Genomic DNA, 21,536 nt, shown 5'->3' with positions numbered 1-21,536 from the left:
GTAAGTCATCTTCTAATTCTGTCCAGTAGTTGCTAAATGAATATTGGTTTGTAAATTGGCCCCTATACACAGAGGGTAAGGAGAGACCAATGAAAGTGGCAAACCACTCCAGTCTGGCAAGTGACAGATTTTAATAAGCAAAGAAATTTACTTACAAGGCTTTTTTGGGCAGCCACAAGATGAGTAGATTTTCTCACCCACCCACCAGAATCTTAAAAGTTTATATAGAGTCCTTAAGTGGGTTAAGTAAGTCATGTATCCCATCCAGATGGTCTCAACACCTTACAATCTCAAGTCTATGTCCTTAGGGTAGTATTTAGTTCAGCGTAGGCAAGAAGAATACACATTCCAAAAATAGGGAAGGCTAAGGAACCTCTAATTGCCTGGGTCCAGCTTATGGGTCAACTGACAGACACATCTTCTTGATGACCTCTTCCACCAATGAACAAGGTAGCAATTATGCCAGGGATGGAAGTCATACATGGAATCAAAAACCTAAATTTCCTACAATGAAACCCGTATGAATTCCACAATACCAACAATAAACTGATCCTCTTTTTGGCATCATTCTGGAGTGCCAGTCAGCTATTTGATAATAAGTGGACAACTTTGATCCTTTTCTGATGTAGAGAAAACAGCCCTTGTTTTCTTTGATATAACCAATTATTGATTTCATTTTGTGTCTAATATGCCTCAGAAAGTACTGCTAGGCATGAGCTCATTGAATATTTTATTCACTACCATGAAATGCTGCACAGCACATCTTCCAACCAAGAAATTTGTTTCAAATTTAAAAAAGAAAGGCAATACAGCAAAAAAGAAAGGTACATACAGTATCAATGATTTTTATCTTGCCTTATTAGTCATAGATGATAGACCTTAGACTGGCTTACTGAGAACTCCACTCTGATATCAGCTGAAAGATAGTACTTGTGAGGTTGGTGTGCTGATGACAGCATGTGATATATTAGCTGAACCAGAAATCAACATTTATATTCTTCCCCATTTGCTAAAGGTCCATGCCAGCCATTTTGTGTCTTTTGTGATTCTACAGCAGGCTTTCTAAGCAGAAAATGCCGCTATTATATTGTCTGGGTTGATCAATTCTGACTATCAAAGGAAAATAGAGTTACTGCCACACAGTAAAAATTGAGAAGTAGGTACATTTTTAACTCTGTGTTTTATCATTCCCTAATGTAAAATATAATGAAAAACTCCTACAACCTCATCCATTTGGATTTTCAAGGGTTCAAACCCCTGAAAATTTTTCCAACTAAAAAAAAACTTTGGTATGGACTAAAAAGAAAAATTGGAAACAGTGACCAATATGAAAGAAAGTCAAAGGTGTTGGGACCAACTGTAGAAGTCAGACCTGTAATATCCACCGGTGTTTAGTTATTATTCACCTTTTGTTGACAGTTACCAATACACTGACATATCAATTTTCTTCCTCCATCATTGGACATACAGTGTTTCAAGTGGTTAAATTTACCAATAGTTCAAGTAACATAGAAAGGTGAGTAGTACATTAATGAGTTATGATAAATTGGGTTTGGGAAGGTAATAAAAGTGGTAATAACTGTACGTGGTTTACAAATGTAAACAAGGTTGTACAAGGCACATTTGAAAATACATGTATAGGAAGAAGGATATGTGTGTGAGGTAGTAAAGTGGTAGAATGTACAGTTGTAGAAAGTGACAGTCATGATGTCAATGAACCTCAACTTTTCCTTTTAGCTAACTAGTAATACCTCAATAGGCATATAAAATACAAGTAGAGGAGTGGGTTAGGCGGATGACGTTTAGTTTAGTTTTGGTCTTGCTGAGTTTGTGGTATACCTATAGAACATTAAGTTAGAAAAGTAAATTCAGGGTTGTATCAATGTGTCTGTAATTCAGAGAAGAGGTTGGGACTGGAGATATAGATTGGAAATTCTTAGTGCATAAAAATATCTACCTGTGTTGATGAAATAATCTAAGAAGCCCAAATAAAATGAGAAGAGGGACAGTGTGCAACTTTGGAGAACTAAGATTTAAAGGACTTGCAAAAGTGAAGATGTTCACAAAACATAGGACTGTTATAATAATTAAGAATGATGCCACAGAAACACTAAGAAAAATTGTCAAGAAAGGAAGAGTAGAAATGATATCAGACCCTACAGAAAATTTATAAGGGGGCTGCTGGTGTTCTAAGCAGAGGGAGTTGTAGTAGAATGAAAGGAGCAAGGCAACGGGCATGGAGAAGTATGGAAAGAGAACAAAGACTATATTTTCAATAACTTTAACAGTGAAGGGAAGGAGCAAAACAGGATAATGACCTCATGAGATGAAGAGTACAATAAAAGCATACTGGAGACCCATGATATGACTCAGTTTTTCCTTGACTTGCAGAATTCTTATTGCTATAAAATAAACACATGTGCTCACTAATTGCTTGCAAAATTGTATTTATTTTTCAGAACCAGTCAACAAAAGAACAAAATACCTCATAATGAAAACTCACTTGTTGAGTGAGATACAAATGTTTACTTACTCTTGCAATTTAGTGATTTTATTTTTGTTCACTTATAAAATAAATATCTGCCTGTTGGAAAGGTAATGTTAACATTAAGTGGCCATTGAGTTCATAGAGTGCTGGCACTTGTCTAAGCAAGAACACACTGTGATGTGCCTGTATCTGTAAGGTATTGTATTGCCATCAGGACAGTCAAGAACAATTTCTCTGAATTCGTACTTTTCATCTTGGCAGCAAAGGCATGAATTTTCCAGTTGAAAGATATCATAATTGTACCTAAAAAAAAAATCAGTAGTCAATATTTTTTGAAATAAAGTGACATCAATGCTCAACTTCTAATCATCTAGGTGATTTAGAAAGCCTCCCAACCAATTCATTATTTCCCTACAACTTGCATTCCATTTCTCCCTTACTATAAATTTGTGATGTGGACCAGTGATAAGCGATATGTAAGACCACAAAACAAAAAAGAAGAAAAGAAATTCAAAATGGAGATTTATAATTGCATATTAATTATGGTACAAAAATAAAACAGACTTAAAGGTACAACTTAATACTAAGTTATTATTTTTCATATATTAGTCTATATATGAAAGTATATATAAAGGAAAACATGTAATACATGTTATGTCTAAAATGCAAGTGGTAGTCTAAAAAATACTTTTAAGCAAGAGTATTTGCTTAAGTACTCTGTAATCACTATGAAAATAAATACATTTGCCATAAATGTGTTATGCTTGATATATCTAGAAAACTACTTCAAAATAATTGATTATTTTTGAAAAATGTTTATTTTAGATATCATTAAATATCATGTAAAAACTTTCCATATGATGTTTTAGAAGCTTAATTTCTTCCACAATGTTCCAAAATTAACTCACAGCACACATTCAAAGAACAACTCACTTGATGGTCTTTTTGCATTCCCCTGTGCATCTTGCCATCTCAACTTTTTTCTTGCAACCATTGTACTTAACAGTCACATTCACAAGTGAAGATCTGCAATTAGTATTACCTAAAACAGAATGGATAAGAGAGTCAGAAATGAAGTTTAACATTAACAATTGCGAAGTCTGTTTTCCTAACCATAAGGTAGAGAATAATAATAACTACTTGACAATGTTACTGAAGGGATTAACTATCTCAGCACCCAGCACAAGGTACCTGTTTAATACTCAATAAATGTTATCTTATTTTCATTGCTGTATCACTATCTTAGAAGAAGGAGAAGGGGAAAGAAGGAAAGGGGGAAGGGAACAGGGGAGAAAGAAGTAGTAAAGAAAAGTGGGGAGGGAAGGGAAGATGGAGAGTCAGGGTTGTCTTTGATATCTATTTTCTCATTGTTGATCATCCTTATGATTTAATATACTAATTTACAACATAACCTGCTGATGTTAGGAGAGCAAGCTAAATTTTCTTTCATGAAAATTAAATTTTCTCCCTTGTAAGCACCACTGGTTTTTACCAGGAAGAATGTTACAACCAACATGAACAAGTAATTATGTAATACATTCTATACAAATAACAATGATTAGTTTATGCATATAGGTTATAATATCTGTCGTGTCAAAAACACAGGAGACTTTCTGTTAATGACCTGCCATTTGGTTTAAAGAAACACTAAATTTTTTTTAACACTTTGTATTTCCTATATATGTGGAGCTTGATTTTACTTACATGTATAGCAACATTTGTTTGAATCGTAGACTCTGTCTTTCTATATAGGTGAGAAAAAAAGAAAAAAAGACTGAAAATCCTCTGTAATTTCTATAATTAGTGAAACATTACTTAGCATCACAAAGGGGCGAAATGGAACAGATGAGTATGCTTATCTCAGATCAATAAGCACGGATGGGAGAGAGGAGTAATAAAAATGAGACTGAGTGTTTACACTAACTTTTTCAACAGTGGGTCAAAAGGGAAAAACGATATTTAAACTAATTTTTTCTTTAAAATAAAATGCAAAGGAATAAAAAAAAAATTACTCCTTACTTATATTAATTGAAAAATATTTTAATACTGATGTTACTACTAGACATTGTTTCTCACAGGCAGGAATTTTTACCTTATACATTATTGCAATCTTAAACATATTAATGTCTCAAAAACTCAATAAAAACTGAATAAATGTTGTTATCCAATATTGGAGTTCTAAAATAAAGCATTAAACCATATTATCAATTATATTTTCAGAAAGAAAAATTAGTTAACCTTAAACCTTCCTTAAATAATTTAAACTTAAGCATTCCTGAATACAAAACTCTCCCCATATTTGGGAGGGATAAAAATAAAGACTGGGTCACAAAAAAAGACCTGAATATAAAAACATGTGTGATTATATGGAAATTTTCTATTTTTATAGAAAATTATTAATTGTGAGTCCACGAGCCTTAAAAAATAACTAGGATTTTTTATTTGTTTGAAAATAGCAAAACGCTTTCTACAGTAACTATTTCTTCTATAATAGCAATAGATTAAGTTTTATAGAGCCTGCAAATATATCTTTGATATAAAAAATATACTTGACAATAAAAGGTAGATAAGATACCTGGAATGAAATCTACAAGAAATTTATGTCTATTGGCCAGATATAAACTTTTTCAAACGTGAAAGAAGACAGGTTGTGTTTGTACTGAACATGAGAAGTTAATCTTGTTTATTGATTAAGAAGATGACTTACTTCTGAGCACCAGGTCTGCTTTGGGCAATCTTGGACTACTGCAACTAAACCAGTGTTTTGGCAGGAGTAGGAGATGCATGGATTATTGGAATCACCAAATGAAGCGCCAATCTGGGAGGTAAGAAAGGGGAGGGAACAAAATAATTATTCACCTTAATTTCTTTTTGAGGTTGACAATAAAACGTGTACAAATTTTTCAAATTCATGATGTTTAGTGAATTTCCAGAGGTACTGTCAGCCTTTAGGTTAATATTTAAGAGAAGGTGGATTGAAAGCCTTCTACTTCCATGAATAAATCAAAGTTCCTCATTGAGAACACAGAATGTGTCAAGATTCTCAAAGTAAGATTCGCCTATAGTTACTCTATTATAGTTTTCAAGTATTTTCAAGGCAGGTTATTTTATGGTGAACAGTCAATTGACCAATTTGTTATACTCTGAGGGAAAACAAACAATAAATATAAATGGAAAAAAATGGCACAAAATAAGTTTGTTGCAAATGACAAGTCTGATAAGACATCTTACTTTTATTTTTGCTTGTGTTTCTATACTTTAAAGCCCTCTAGATGGTTTTATAATTAATTTATGTTCAAAATTCAAACATTAGTTTGGGAAATTGTGTTTATTTCAGGGCCTCAAATTACAAAATGAACTTTCCACTAAACTGAGATTTTATTATTTCAACTATTTTGCATATAAATGATTAGAGGTAAAACTTTTCCTTTGTTCTTTAAACATATTTGATGTTTAAAAACTGTCATAGATTCTCAAGCCAGGTCACTTTTGGAAACTAAAAGTTAAGATGCCCAGATAGAAATTTGACTGTGATAAATGAATTATAAAATTAAACCTCTCATAGGATTTGCTTCTATATATTTCCTAACACACCACATATATTTTATTTTAGTTTATTTAATATTTAGTGTCACCAGTTCAAATGTATTAATATCAATTTGAGAATGATCTGGGTTTTTTTTTTTTTAATTCCTGATGCTTGTTCCAAAATGCCAAATCAATTGTCAAAATCCACCCCCGAATATATTCTGTTGATATAGTCACATAATGGGTTCTAGTCTTTTGGGTTTTCTTATTTGATCTCTGACAGTTTGGTCTTCTGATCTTTCTGGGCATAATTACAGTTTAACTCTGATCATTGATTTGAATGTTACAAAGTGTGTCTTCTCCATCTGGTGAGACCCATGGGAAATATTATTCAGAAACTCCATTGCTAACTGGTTAGCAACCAAGTATATTTTCTCCCTTTGGAGCAAGTTATGCTGAGTATTACATTTGACATTCCTTTTGAAATGAATATAGGAAAAAATGAAAAGATTCTGCTCCACCAGAACTTAAGATTTTTTTTCATATTAAAAGCTGAAAAAGCCTGCATTTATTCATAATTACATTAATAATAATATTGTAAAGTAGAGACAACCTTACCTCATAGTTGGTGTTGTTAAATAAACATGTTCTTGGCTCTGAAAAATACATACATTATTTTACCCTAAAATAAACATAATTCTTTTTTTATTTACAAAACAGAAATTATAAATGGGATTGTATTAACAGTCAATTATAATGAGCTTCCCATAATACCATCATCTCTCTTTAATTTACTGATTATATTCATAACTGTTAATTCTGGGTTTCTCTCACTCCAAAGATAATAAATTTTAAGAGAACGAGTACCGATTCTGTTTTATTTATCACATCTATCTAGCATAGTGTTTGACACATATTAGCAACTCAATAAATATCTCTTGAATATGCGAATAAGGAAACAATTATTCTATTCAATTCAAATAATGAATTATGAATACACACCACAGTATCCAATTTCACAGCAGGTATCATTAGCTTTGAACTTTATAAGCTTCTCTCCAGCTTTGCATTTGGGTAGAGAAGGGCACTCTTTGAGTTTACAGTCTACAGCATTTGCATCAGTACAGGTACATCTGTGGCAATTGGCCGTCCATATGTCTCCAGGCTACAGATACAAACCAAGTTAGAATTCTATTCAAATACAGGAATGACAGAAAATTTGGATTAAAGTAAAGAAAAAAACATCTACTTACAGATTTCTCTTCTCCCAGGGGACCATGGCAAACTGTTAACATGAAATGATAAATGCTAATTAAATTTCATAAAATATAACCTTCTGTTATTTGTAGACAACCACTGAGTAGCCAATATTTTAATTGCACTAGGATTTCAGAGACACAGAATTGAGGAGGATCGTATGGTGCCTTAAAGGAAAAAGAAAAATGTACACACCTACTTTGAGCAAAGTGTCCTTAACAAGCATATATATATATATATATATATATATATATATATATATATATATGCGTACGTACACATATATTTTATTTTTACAAGACCCAGCAGAGGAGAATTCTTAATATCTCCTGCCAGTGGTCAATAAATCTTCTGAGTATTGTTTTACTTTCTGATTTACAGTCTGACTTCTGTCTCTATAATCCTACAAGTCACAAAGACTTGGTAATTACCAGTCTCAAGGGCCTTCCAGTTTTTCAGGTTCCCTACCATAGCTGACATTTGTAACTCTCATCTTCTTGAAATTGTTCTCCTCCCTTCAGATTCAACACTCTTAGTGTCTCTCTTTGTTATTAGCTCTTCCTCCTTCCTCTCGTTTTGTCTCTAGTGTTTCCCCTGCTACTTTCCTCTTATCTCCACAGTGTCCACTGTATATCAAGTAGATGACTCTCAAACTTCTAGCCCCAGTCCAAACATCTCACGTTAGCTATGGATTCAGGTCACCCTCAGCTTAATAAGTAGCATACCAGCAGATCTATAGGAACCTGAAACTCAGTGTACACAAAACAGACTGTTATCATCTTGCCCCTAAAACCAGTTTTCTATCTAAACTGGCTGCCTCCTATTAAGGACCAAACTATTCTTTCAATGATTAAAACTTAAAACTTAGAAATCATTGTGATTCTTTCCTTTCCATCACTTGGCATATAATCTACTGCAAAATCCAGTATTTTCATCTTCACGTTAATCCCTTCCTTTCCTGGTTCAACTTGGTACAATACTACCCCAGAAATTTATTATCCTTGATATAGCATAATCTGGCTTTTTCAGGGGTTACTCTGACTCAGACCTCTTCCTGATTCAATCAAATTTCTATTGTGCAGTTCGAATAATTTTCCTAAAGCCTAATTTTTATCTCATGATTGCTTTGATTGAAAACTGTAGATGTCCCTTTTCAGCCTTGTAAAATAAATACCTTATTTTGGCATTAGCTTCTGAGGTCTGCCATAATGTGGATCCAATCTATATTCCCAAGTTTGTCTCACTTTTCTCATTTATATACCCTGGACTACTCTACATATTGTTCTCAAATTCCAATTCTGTTGTAAAATACATGACGATCCCTCCAAAGTATACACTGTCTGTAAATATATGTGACACATAACATGCACTCTATATAATACATGTTGTGCATTTTTTACTGTGAAATTTATTTTCAGCCTTATATGAAAATTGCCTATATATTTTTAATAATATTCCTTCTTCCCCTATATCCTAAGATCAGAGAATGATTTTTATAACTTTTGCCACTTTGTACAAAGTACATTACATTGGCTTGAGAACAGTAGGAATTCTAAAATTACTGAATGTTAGTTAACCTTATTTTTCTTGCTACAATTCAGTCCTCAAGAAAGCTGAAATTATCTAGTTCAAAAAACTACTATCAAGTGACAATATTATGATCAAGATATCATATAATTACATAAAACACTTTATTTTGTAGGTAAACTCTAATTTGACTAAAAACATGTATTTGTTTGATTTGGCTTTATTACTTTGTGTGGGAGAAAACAGACTACCATTCACTATTTGGTGAATAAAAGCTAAATGTATCCACTTTAAGTTTTCCTATTATATAATATATTCATAGCTAGGGACTTTTATTGGCATGACCTCTGAAGTTTGATTTACAAGAGTCATTAATGCAGAATGATTGATTTTCAAGTGCAGATATTCTTACCTGGAGGTGGTGGAAGAGATGCTGGACATCCTGTATAAGAACAGACAGCTCAGATTAGCCTCTAAAGTTATGGGAATAGTTTGGAGATAAATATAGTTACCTAATTACTGAAAATAATTGGCTACATTGCTAGTCCTACAAACAGACATATTCCCATCTATTTTCCCTTTCTGTTTCTTATGGCATTTGAAATTCCACCATTAGAGAGTGTTCCATTCGGATCTTGAATTTTAATCTGAGGGGAATATGAGAATCTAAAGAGAAATGAGAAAATATTAAGGTAAACTTCTCTTACTAAAGAAAAAAATTTTTGAAAGACAACTCTGATGAATAGGGCAAGAAAACACATAATCAAAGAAGGAAGACGATAATTCAGATCTAGGAAAAATATAAGTAGTTTTAGTTACCTAGTTTTAATCCTTTAAAAACTTTTATCCCCTTTTTATCTTCTTGAAATATTTCAATCTTGCTCTATCTCCACGCCCACCAAATGCTTTTTGGAGGCTTCATACATCACATATTTTGGTCAACCCAATAATTTACCAATAAATTTTAAACGATATTTTCAAACTGCTAAAAATCAAATTAATATTTTTATTCTATCTACCAAGCAAACAGCTGGCCTAGAAGCAACAGAAATTTGAGAGGAACTTAAAATGTCTGCATGTTTAGGGAAAGGGACACTGACAAATAATAGGTACAGAAAAATAAATTTAAAAAGTGGGAGTTTGGGACAGCCGATGTCTCAGTTGGTTAGAGCACGAGCTCTCAACAAGGTTGTTGGTTCAATTCCCACATGGGACGGTGGGCTGCGCCCCCTGCAACTAAATATTGAAAACCGCAACTGGACTTGGAGCTGAGCTGCCGCCCTCCACAACTAGATTGAAGGACAACTACTTGGAGCTGACGGGCCCTGGAGACACACACTCTTCCCCAATATTCCCCAATAAAATTAAAAAAGAAAAAAAGATTATCATTAAAAAAAAAAGTGGGAGTTTTGGGGGATAAAATGTCTCTCTTTACAGAGGGATGTGAGGCTAATCTCCTATCATGAATGTTTAGCAGATGAGCAGAAACCAGCGACAGGAGAGAGAAATGATCTATTAGGCATAAATGCAGCAGGAAAATCCTCCCTGACCAGAATTCCAAGAGTTCACTGAAGGTATTTGTAAGAGGAGCCATAAAGAAAAATATCCTAATCTCCACATAGCTATCAGAATAATTTTCCTGAAACACCTATATGATCATATCACTTTCTTAATAAAATCCTTAAGGGGATCCTATTTAGTAGAAGGATAAATTCCTAAGTTTGTAAATAAGGTTCTTTATGAACTCTTATCTACTTGCCTTTCCAATCTCATTTCTTCCCTGAAACTCGTACAGTCATTACCAATATCTAGTTGATTTCTGAGTTCACTCATGCTGTCTCATGTCTCCGTCTTTTTAAGAGCTCTTTGGTAGAATTTCCTTCTCACCCCAGCCAATGTTAAACTTTATCCTGTCTGATGCCATCACTCAATACCAGCAATTAATAGGTAGAATTTAACACTCCTCTCCCTGCACTTCTGGGGCCATAATTGTACGTGTTTATGGGTTAACTTTAAACACATTGTAAAGATATTAGGTTGGTGCAAAAGTAATTGAGGTTTTTGCAGTTATTTTCAACCTTTAAACCGCAATTACTTTTGCACCAACCTAATAGTATCTGTGCCCATAATAATCTCCCCCAACTCTCACACACACACACACACACACACACACACACACACACACACACACGTACAAAGTAATAAAATGGCAAGGGCAATATTTTATTGATTTTTTTGCTATTAGTGTCTGCTACAGAGTATAACACATATAAGGTATTAAAGAAATACCTTATTGTATTGAATAAGTAACAAAGAAATTAGGACTTTTCCCATACTGACCTGATTTATTTTCAATTTCTTGATCTCCTGTTGTTACTACAGTAGTTTCTGAGGGGAAATAAAAGGATAGTATTGTCATTTTATTAGAATAACATGTATGCATATCAAGTCTCTGTATTGTGAGGGCAAAATGATCACACAAATTCATGCTCAGGGATAACTTTGTGTGGAATAGACAATTCATTCCAGTACATTTGGGTCATTTATTTTATCTGAGAAGGATACTTTCAGGCTTGTTTTTATTCCATTTGACACTGAGGCGAAAAGGAAATATAAAAAAACTTCAGGAATAGCAAATTTCATAACCTCATACTCAGAGATTTCAACCTAAGAGGCTCGTAACTAAGTCTTCAGGAGAGGAGTTTGGTGAAAGCTTAACCCCCCCCGCCAAAAAAAAAAAAAAAAAAAAATAACCTAGGAAAAAAGAATATCCCTAGTTGAAATTCAAATTTGTGTTCCAAAAGAAAATTAAGCTTAATCTTCCTGGCTTCTCTCTCTGTTTCTTCCCCAGTCTCTCTCTCCCCAAACTGAACTCCTTCTATATAATCACAGGTACACTGATCATCAAAGAGTTTGTATTGCCAGCATTCATATGTTTGCATTCCAGTTCCAGAGGTTTCCTTGACTCATGTGAAAACAGTGACTAAGGCAGGATTAAAAGTAGTGAGTATAGGGGACTGGAGAAGCTAGAGTTTAATTTCTGATAAGCTATCCTGTCTTCCTGAGATGCCATCAAGCAAAGTTCATTTATTATTATTTGACTTACCCATGGTAGAAATTCCAGGAGCAGTAGTTGTTTCAGATGCTTCCTTGAAGGTACCTAAAATGAGTAGGGGAAGAGCAATGAACTTCTTCTGGTCACAAAAGAGCATGCCCTAAGACATCTCCTCATGGAAAGTGGAGTGTACTCAAAGCACCTGGAGTGTACTAATGCATCTAAGGCTAGTTCATGCTCCTGCCATTGAAATATAAGAGGTCCCTATCTTAGCAGCAACTTGCTCCCAGAAGTAAATTAAATATTTTCCTATGTCCCTAGTAAATTTCTTACTTACGACCCCACTTCTCTAAATGACAAAAACTTTTTCCCCACATAACTCTTTTACATCCTATAACTTGAGGGTTTTTTATTTTCCTGTATTAGTTTTGGGGGGACAGAGTGAGAGAAAATGAGAAAACATCTGTGTTGATCAAGATGGGCTTAGTGTTCCCCTCAGCCTGATTAAAATTTAAACATGTTTCTTCCTGATTATAGATCCCTACACTCCTTTTCTTAGAGTCTTTACTTTATAAAATTTGCAATTGTAAATTCTTTCTCTGCCTCTTTGAGATGTAAACCTTTCCCCAGCATCTGGCCAGTTTCACAAGTCAGCAATGTCTTTCTCAGAGACCTGGGGGTCACCCCTTTGAAATATAATCATCAAGAATAATAGCATCCCTATCTCCCTGTCTCTGTGAGGTAGGAGCCTAACTTCATTCTCTATGCACCAACTAGCAAAACATAGATGGCCTAATCACAGAAAACAAACTCTCCCCTAACACACTCCAGTATCTTTCCACTAGTTCACCCCAATACTTAAACACCCTCCTGTCTTTTGTTTCAGCGGTGTTGAGTTCAAAAATCTCACCCCTGGAGCAATAGTCTTGACCGCTATTGTAATAGTCTTAAATAAAGTCTTCCTTGTCTATTTAAGTTCATCCGGTGCAACTTTTCTTTTACAGTTCAAGTTGGATAGTCATTCATAGAGATAAATATTGGTTATCAGAAATTCTTGGGTGTTAAAGAGGAGAAGAATATTTAGCATGTAAATTTCATCTGAGCCAGTAATTTCCATTACCTGGGCTGGAACTTTCTGGGAAACCAGTAATTCCACTTGATATTACAGAGGCACCTACAAAAGCAAATGAAGAACGTTTCATATCAGACACATCTCCTGTCACTATTTTCAAAGATCAACAGCAAGAGGAGAAAGTAAATCTGATGAAAGTCTGGGCCAATGCTGCAGCTAGCCCATAAAGTACCTTTGTGAATTACAAAAAATCACCCCCTTGAGCAGATGAGGTTTCATGGATTTACATCTTGTAGGAGGAATGTATACTGGGTGCTCTTGTTCACCTTTATGAACTTACACAAAAACTCAGAGCAAGAAGTCAACCTTAGGTGGCTGGAAATGTACATTCCTCATGACATTCTATGCTTTTTCCTGGGCCTTCAAAGTCCCCTACATCGAGGCTCTCATTAATGAGAATGCAACATATTTTATTTGAACCACTAGTGCTTACTTGTTTCCATTCCAACTCCAGTGGTGGCCCCTAAGAAAGGCAAACAAGAATGAGGTCAAGACTGCTGTGTTGATGCTACAATAGACAGTCACAATAGACAGTCACTTTCAGAGAAGGGCTCTTATTTGCTTAGGCTTAACTACTTAGAGCCAATTATTCAGTATTTACTTGCCTGTGTTGGCACTTGCAGGAATAACGGTTGTGCCAGAGGCTATCCCAGTGATACCTGTAATAAGAGGGAAGGATGAGCCTCACAAAGCCTTTCGCACCCTAAGAAGAGTGTAGTATTGGCATGTGTTCCTGTTTCTTGGAAGCAATACAAAACAGTTTAACAATTTTTCTTGCACCAAATGTTAAACCTGGCATATTTTTCAATGCACTTTCTAATGACTGCATGTTCAAAGAAAACATGGTGCGAGGAAATCACAATTGCCTCATAGATCTTATTTCTCTAGATCTAGAACAATCTAGAATCCAATTGCTAAATTAGAGAATACTTAACTTATATTCACATGATTTTCTTCAAGTGACTTATATCTCTGGTTCTCCAATGGAACAATGGAAGGAAACCAGAAAAAAAAAAAAAAACTGCATCTAAACTTATGGTCAAGGATTAGGAATCTTTATAAAAGCCTTAGTCGACAATTTTTCTCTTTCATCTATTGTAGTGATCTCCACTTACTTTCTTTACTACTAGTGACTCTTACTAATACTGTGGATTGCCAGACCAAAAGAAAAAAAAAAAAAAAAAAAAAAAACCAGAGTAAAGTTTCAAGGAAAAAAACTGTATCTAGATAATACATGTATGGCATATTCTTTAGGAAAAAGTAGGATGCTAATGTAGGTTGGCCTTATGATCTGTTATTAAATTAAAAGCAACCACTTTCCAGCCATCCTCATTTTTATTCACAATCTGTAAACTCAAATGGAAAACTCACTGACAATACAAAATCCGGCAAAACTCACCGGATGAAATTCCCGCTTCAGTGGTTTCAACACCTTTTTCAAAAAATGTGCTTTCTGTAGCAGCAATTGAGGAAAAATGGTGAAGCTTACAGTGTGTAAATATGAAAATATTTACAAAAGATTGGCAGTATACAATCTTGTCCCTAGAGATTCTTAAAGAATTCCTTTCACTATTTGACTCACCTGTTTTGAAACCTTCAGGTAACGATGTAGTACCAGAGACTGTCCCAGTCATTCCAGGGATGGGAGAGAGAAGAAAGAAAGTGTTATGTGCAGCAATGTCTTTTTTATTGGATGGAGATCATGATTTAGGAAAAATTCATGTGTTTTTATGAAGAAATGTATTCCTTTTCTAGGATTCCTTGCCCCAGAAGGTGAAATATAAACATATTTTTTCTTGCTCTGTTTTATTCCCTGTGGTAAACTCCGGTCTTCTGGGATCCTTCTTTTCCAGAATTAGCAGGATGGAGATAGGTGCTTTCCCCATCCTCACTTTTTTTTTTTTTAATTTCCCCATGCTTACCTGTTTTACTTCCAGTATATTGGCTCCCTGGAATGATATTGGTGACTCCTGAAGGTTAAAAAAAATGAAAAGGATTACAAATCTTAAAATTCTAATTAATTATATCAAAACTGTACTTACAATTTTAAAATTTCATAACTATAAGGCTAGGCCCTCTGAAAAATGTCCCCTGAGAATTCTGGTTGATCCTATTTAATTTGAGATTCTGAATCCCCAAATTTAGAACCAGTCCCATCTCCTGAATCACATCCCATTACTCTAACACTCTGTCTTATGTATTTGACTTAATCCATATTGGCAATCATTGAGCCCACTCTTTCTCTTTTTGAGGCTTCTTTACCCTTTAAAGCCTAAGGATTCATGTTTTAATTACTTTGTCCTCTCTTCTCATTCTGTGTGTTCACTCTAAATGAACTCACCAGCATCCACAATTTCAAATCTCATTTGTAAGTGAATGACATTTTATTTTATTAGTTTTAGGAGTACAAAACAATGTAATAGCTAGACATTTATACCCCTCACAAAGTGATAACTCCCCTCCCCCAATCTACTACCCCTCTGACATCGTATATAACTATTACAATTCCATTGACTCTATTCCCTATGCTGTACTTCACATTCTGTGACTATAGATATATATTAAATTATAGCTGACATTGAATATTATTCAGCTTCAGTGTGAATGACTGACAAATCCCTATCATTAGTGCAGTCCTCTCTTCTGTGCTCTCATTTCACTTCTCATTCCTGCTGAGCATACGACCTGGATACTTCAGAGTAAATGGTGCAACAGAGTATTTCCTCCCCAGTTCATCTTGGAAGCATCAGTGTGGCCCTAAATCACAGGAAGCCCTTTCCTGAAGATACTCTACCTCTGAAGAAAATGGAAAATGTACAATTTCATAGCATTTCATTTCCCAGGTCAACCTGGAATGGATGTATTGCTACTGGGTTTCCCTTTCACTATGTAGTAAGAGGAAATCAAGCCTTTAAATGTCCCTTACCTGCTTCAGTTCCAGGGACAGATCCACCTGGTGTGATAGAGGTACCTAAAGGAGAGAATAAAGCATAGTTTTAATCTTTATAATGCCCTTTGATATAACTTAGAGCATTTTGATAATTAGTTGCCTTCATGAAGCTTTCTAGAGAGAGGAGATAAAAAAATAAACATTACATATAAATAAATGAGAAAGATTACAGAAAGTGGTAAGCTATTAGGTGAAGTAAGCTGGGTATGAAGTATTAGATGTTATGGGGGCTTAGATGTATGCAGTATACATACATGTTATTATTATTGTTATTGTTATAATAATAATACTTATTATTATTATTATTTTGGGTAAAGCATTACCCAAATAAAGAATACCTCTATAAGCGAGAATACTGAGGACAACCTGGCTGAGACACCTGAGGTCTTGTAATTCCCAACCAGAATAATGATCAGGTCGATATCATACAATATGGCCACAGAGAAAATGCAAGTCCCTCCTCAAACTACTGCCCAGTCATTTATTCACTGCAGCAACCCAAATACACAAATGAAGAGAGCCCTAGGATTCAGACTAAAAACCCTCACCTTGTGGCAGTTCTTCTTGGGTTGTCCCACTACCTCCTGCAGAAGTCGTGGCTTCTGAGAGAAGAAAAACAAAAGGAGTAAAGACTTTTGTTCTGAGAGAAGAAAAACAAAAGGAGAGAAGAAAAACAAAAGGAGTAAAGTCTTGGGGTATAGAGGGTACAAAGGAAGGCTCCCATGGGCTATAACTCTTGAGGGGACACAAATAGAATTCCATACCTGTGTTGGTACTTCCAGGTTCCAGTGTTTTGCCAGAGACGTCTTCATTTGTACCTGAAATAAGAATGACTGGTCCACTTTTTGCCATCAAGAAATGAGCATGAGCTCTTTTAAACAAACAACAAAGTGTCTCATGAAATAAATTTATTTTTCTCGACTTCCTAGTCTCAAGAATCCATCCATAGATATCCCATGAAACACTTTATATCCTCAGCAAATTTGAAAGACAGTCTACCACTATTGGGTCACTTTTTCAGGATTTACTTAAGGGAAATAGATTAGCACACAGATTATCCCTAACTCTCAGGGACTGGGCCCCATGATGCCTTGAGAAAGGCTCCTGAGAGCACAGCAGAAGAAGGAAAAGTTGAATTCTCTAACTTAAATTTATTGAAGTCAAATATTGAATATCTGCTAAAGTTTTGCAAAATATTCTAAATATGAAAAATTCAGAGTTTTTATATATTTCATTTTTATTGGGAAGTTATTAGAAAGTACAATTAGTGCCTTAACAGAGCTCACCTGTGATTATTCCAGGTGATCCATGTTCTTCCATAAGCGTTGTGGCTCCTAGTACAAAGAACAATAGGATAGAGATGATGAGAAAATACTCAAGTACCATGGAAAAGGTAGTGCACTTCTCCTTAAGGCTCCTTCTTGAGTGCCTTGGTTTAAAATGTCCAGGAGCAATAGTGATGAAAGGAGATGCCTCAGTTACCTGAAAAAAAAAACAGCCTCAGATCTTAAGGGTGACAAATATATGTCTCTTGAAGACCTGCTTCTAGAAGGACTCTAGGCGTATATTTGTTACATCAAAGGACCCTTTCAATAATTTCTGTTGAAGTAAGAATAATATGGATTCTCTATGACCCACATCATTAGGAAAGTAAAAACAGTAATGACCAATGTAAGGAATCCTCTAAAGACATTACATTCATATAAAACAGAAAACAGAGTTGGGTTACTCTCAGTATCAAAAGTCACACTCCACTCCTAGTAGCTTGGCCTACTAGAAATGAAGTGGAGTATCAAGTGAGACGATAACAAGAAGAAATTTTACATGTGCCAAGGAAACTACAGACTATCGTCTCTGAATGTTGAGAAAGGAAATCTATGTATAGAATAGTCATATTTCAGAGTTCACATAGCTTACTCCTCCCAGATATAAGAAAATTAAGGATCAACATGATATTTTAGTAATGTATATGCCTTCACAGGATAACAATCATACCAGAAAAACAATCAAAATTATCTAGGAAAGTAATATTGTAAGGCTTCACACTGGTATCTAAACCTCATGGCTAAAATACAAAACCTAAAAAAATGTGCATAAGATAAAGGAAACAAACATACAAAATCACACTTCCAACGGGAGAGTACATGAAATTCAAACTAATGCCAATCACGATAGGGTGAGGTCCTCATTCTCACCTGGTCTGGGTCCAGTGCCAGGAGTGCCACCGCCTTCTGTTGAAGTTGTGGCCTCTGAAAGAAGAAAGGGACCAGTGGTGAGGCCTGAGGATTGGGGATATGATGGAAAGGATTATGTGGGCGTTTCATCGCAGTCGGGCTACCGACCGCAGGAAGAGGTTACATGTGAAGAGGTCTTCTTGTTCACCTACCTGTGGGTGAACTACCAGAGAGAATGGTGGTACTGAAGGATATATACGGACCACCTAATAATGAGAGAGAAAAAGACGTCAAAAGAGCTTCAGAATACTCTTCAAAATCAACTTGATACGTCCCCGAATAAAACACATTTCCTTAGGGTCTCTATTTAGGAGGAAATCAACTATCACAGATTTTCCAAAACGTTCCTTCCTGTCGCGCCTACTGAACACTGTGGCCACCAGAGCCCGCTTTTCCATAGATGCCACGGAGAGTGGAGGGGAAACTTTTGTCATCCTTACCTGTTCCGCTTCCACGCAATGGATTACCGGGGCTGACAGAGGTGCCTAAGGCAGGAAAAGGACAGATGATGGATTCATCCTTCCAAACGTGCCGCTGCACTTACTTGAGCTATTTGGATGTCCCCATGTTGAAAGTACAACCATGGGACTCTAACCCTCTCAAAAAGTGAACTGATCTACGGGATACCCGTGCCTTGAAAGGCTCCGAACCACTGCTGGCTACAGGTGAAACCACCGTGGAACCTACGGACGCTAGTGGAGTGCAGCTCCAAAACTACACGTTTCCTCATCCCACGGATGGTTATGAAACCACTCCTCAGTGCAACGTTCTTTCAGGCCTTTGCATGTACAAGCGAGCTGTATATTCAGCGATCCCTCTCCTAATGTGGCTTCTATGCTACTGGCTGCAGAGCAGCACTGAACGATACACATGCCCGATAGGTCAGCGTTAGAAAGGGCTACGGGAAATTGTACGGAGCGGGGGCCCTGGTAGGCAGGGGCTGGCCGGCCGATTGGCCTCATCCCTGCCGCCCCACAGGTAGCTCAGAGGTTACGGATATCTAGAAATATAGATGGGGACCTGTGAGGCCATTTAATTCCCAGGATGACCCAGGTTTGTGACTGGCATGGCGCCTCCCCGCAGGACATGCAGGCACATGTCCTCAGCCCACCTTCCCACACATGTGTTCATAGTAGCCACACACGTACTGATGGGGTTAGAAAAATGAAGTAAGATAAAACAATACACAATTAAGTCGATCAATCAAGCGATCGATCGATCGATCGATAGATAAATAAGTAAGTAAGAAAGTGAATCAATCAATAGACAGAAACCAAAGCCTCAAACTGAAAAAGCTTGCCTCCTGGAAGTTCAGCTTCGGTGGTCCCACTGCCACCCGTGGACGTCGTCGCCTCTGACAGGGAAAAGAAAAGAAGGAGTGAGTACAGAGTAGGCTGTGGGAAATGCACACTGTCCCAATGTCAGAATATATCATCTAAGGTGCCAATATCCAGTTTTCGAGTGCGTTTTCAGGCTTACCTGTGTTGTGACTGCCAGGTTCCAGAGCTTCTCCGGGGCCTGTGGTCGTAGTACCTGCAACAAGCGAGGGGCGGTGACCCCTGGGTCCACTGCTTGTCCACCACGTGAGTTAAATGGGAATCTGTGCGTGTCATGTGGCAGCAAACTTTAACTCTGTGACATTTAGGCCCAACAAGTCATCCAACGTGCCCCAGGTAACACCGGTTGGTGGCTCCGTTGGATTGCTTCTTTGTGTGCTTGTGTATTTGTTTGTTTGTTTATTTGTTCATTTGTTTTCTATCACCACTGGACTGAGCCCCCAGGTATTGTGTCTCTTTCTCTGGAGGGGAGGGGGGTAATTTCTCTCCACATTTCTATGTATCAGTCATCAGTTTGACCTCAGGGTGGTCAAAGAGTGAAGGCTCTTGTAAGCTGAGGCAATGAGGAGGCAAGGCAAGGACGGGCTCGCCCGTGTGACATCTGAACTTGCTCTGGACAACACACATTGAAGAGTGTGCCTATAGGTTCCCCTGACTGTGTGCAAAAGTCATCACTGAGTGCAGGTTTGGGCTCAGCCGCGCTCACCTGCGCCTATTCCAAATCCGGTTGTTTCACTCTCTCCTGGGAAAGAGGTGGCCCCTGCGAAAGAGAGGGCAGATACAAAAGAGGTAATGTGACAACATGTAAGGACCTTGGAAGAGAAAAGGGGATACCCCGGGGTATAAAAAGAGGAAAAGCAATACCAGAGGGGACATCTAATTTGTGGAGGGACATGGGGAATATAGTGTGACACCCTGATGCCTCACCTGTGTTGGAACTGCCAGGGGCAACGGTAGTGCCAGGGGCTACGCCGGTGGTGCCTGAAACAGAAAGGGTCTGAGGTCCTCACGGAGACTAGTGTTTGTCTCCCGAAGACCTGCCCTTGGAAGCACTCTAGGTGTATCTGTGTCAGCGCGGAGGGCCCTGTCACTACTCCCCATGAGGTGAGACTCTCTGCACATCCCTTGTCCCCTCTCATTGAGAAAGCGGTAAGAATCGTATCATTCCCAGCACGAGGCACCCTCTCCAGACATTCCCTTCATTCTGCGATGGAGAAACAGGTGGCTTTCTCCCAGGCTCACCTGTCCCGCTCCCAGCTGAGATGCCTCCTTGTGGTCCAGTGGTGCCTATGGTGGGAGGAAAACCAGAGAATCAAGCGAATGTGCCAAGGAAAGCCTTGCACATCGTTATGGTTCTTCTGAGCAGGAAAACCTTTCTAAAGGATGGGCCTCTCTTAGAACGCACACTGCTTTCTCTTTGTCTCACGTGTATACTTCTCCTGAGCTCCCCCTGAGACCTCAGCGACGTGTATGCCATCACGTGAGAGATCTCTCCTACCGCCTTCACCACCAGCTTCTTTAGAGAGTTACTGCCGAGAGGCTAGAAGCTACTTGTGCGAGCTCGCCCCTAATAAGTTAATCTTGGGGGAAATGGCAGCCACGAGATCCACTCTACGGGACAGCCAACCCCCCAACAGGCGAGCCTAGGAAGAGCCACAGTTAACGCTAAGCCCCGGTCGGCGAGCTCCTCATTCTCACCTGGTCTGGGTCCAGTGCCAGGAGTGCCACCGCCTTCTGTTGAAGTTGTGGCCTCTGAAAGAAGAAAGGGACAGGTGGTGAGGCCTGAGGATTGGGGATATGACGGAAAGGATTATGTGGGCGTTTCATCGCAGTCGGTCTACCGACCGCAGGAAGAGGTTACATGTGAAGAGGTCTTCTTGTTCACCTACCTGTGCGTGAACTACCAGAGAGAATGGTGGTCCTGGAGGACATAGGCGGAGCACCTAATAATGAGAGAGACAAAGGCGTCGACAGAGCTTCAGCTCCCTCTTCAAAATCTACTGGATACGTCCCCGAACGACCCAGACA

The 21,536-nt window shown here is 37.3% G+C and overlaps 1 protein-coding gene across 2 annotated transcripts; it reads right to left on the bottom strand.

The window, feature by feature from the left end:
- Window positions 1-2,439: 2,439 nt before the first annotated feature.
- On the bottom strand, window positions 2,440-21,447 carry LOC117027957 (submaxillary mucin-like protein). Of its 2 annotated transcripts, XM_033116017.1 has the most exons (29): window positions 21,398-21,447; window positions 21,207-21,260; window positions 20,751-20,795; window positions 20,436-20,489; window positions 20,215-20,268; window positions 19,651-19,704; window positions 19,472-19,525; window positions 18,612-18,656; window positions 18,324-18,377; window positions 18,133-18,186; window positions 17,224-17,271; window positions 16,702-16,755; window positions 16,486-16,539; window positions 15,914-15,958; window positions 14,910-14,957; window positions 14,570-14,608; window positions 13,593-13,646; window positions 13,421-13,450; window positions 12,976-13,029; window positions 11,907-11,960; window positions 11,141-11,188; window positions 9,213-9,242; window positions 7,270-7,301; window positions 7,019-7,181; window positions 6,635-6,672; window positions 5,196-5,306; window positions 4,193-4,232; window positions 3,422-3,530; window positions 2,440-2,791 (listed from the first exon to the last, which is right to left on the bottom strand). In XM_033116017.1, the coding sequence occupies exons 1-29, from the start codon at window positions 21,438-21,440 to the stop codon at window positions 2,608-2,610; spliced, it is 1,746 nt and encodes a 581-aa protein (XP_032971908.1). In that variant the 5' UTR covers window positions 21,441-21,447; the 3' UTR covers window positions 2,440-2,607. The 2 variants fall into 2 exon arrangements, with proteins under 2 accessions (XP_032971908.1, XP_032971909.1); XM_033116018.1 differs by lacking the exon at window positions 19,472-19,525.
- Window positions 21,448-21,536: the final 89 nt, after the last annotated feature.

The sequence above is a fragment of the Rhinolophus ferrumequinum genome, chromosome 10 (assembly GCF_004115265.2).
Source record: "Rhinolophus ferrumequinum isolate MPI-CBG mRhiFer1 chromosome 10, mRhiFer1_v1.p, whole genome shotgun sequence".
Taxonomy (NCBI): domain Eukaryota; kingdom Metazoa; phylum Chordata; class Mammalia; order Chiroptera; family Rhinolophidae; genus Rhinolophus; species Rhinolophus ferrumequinum.
Note: the sequence above shows the minus strand (reverse complement) of the source record. Positions and strands in the feature narration are given on the sequence as shown.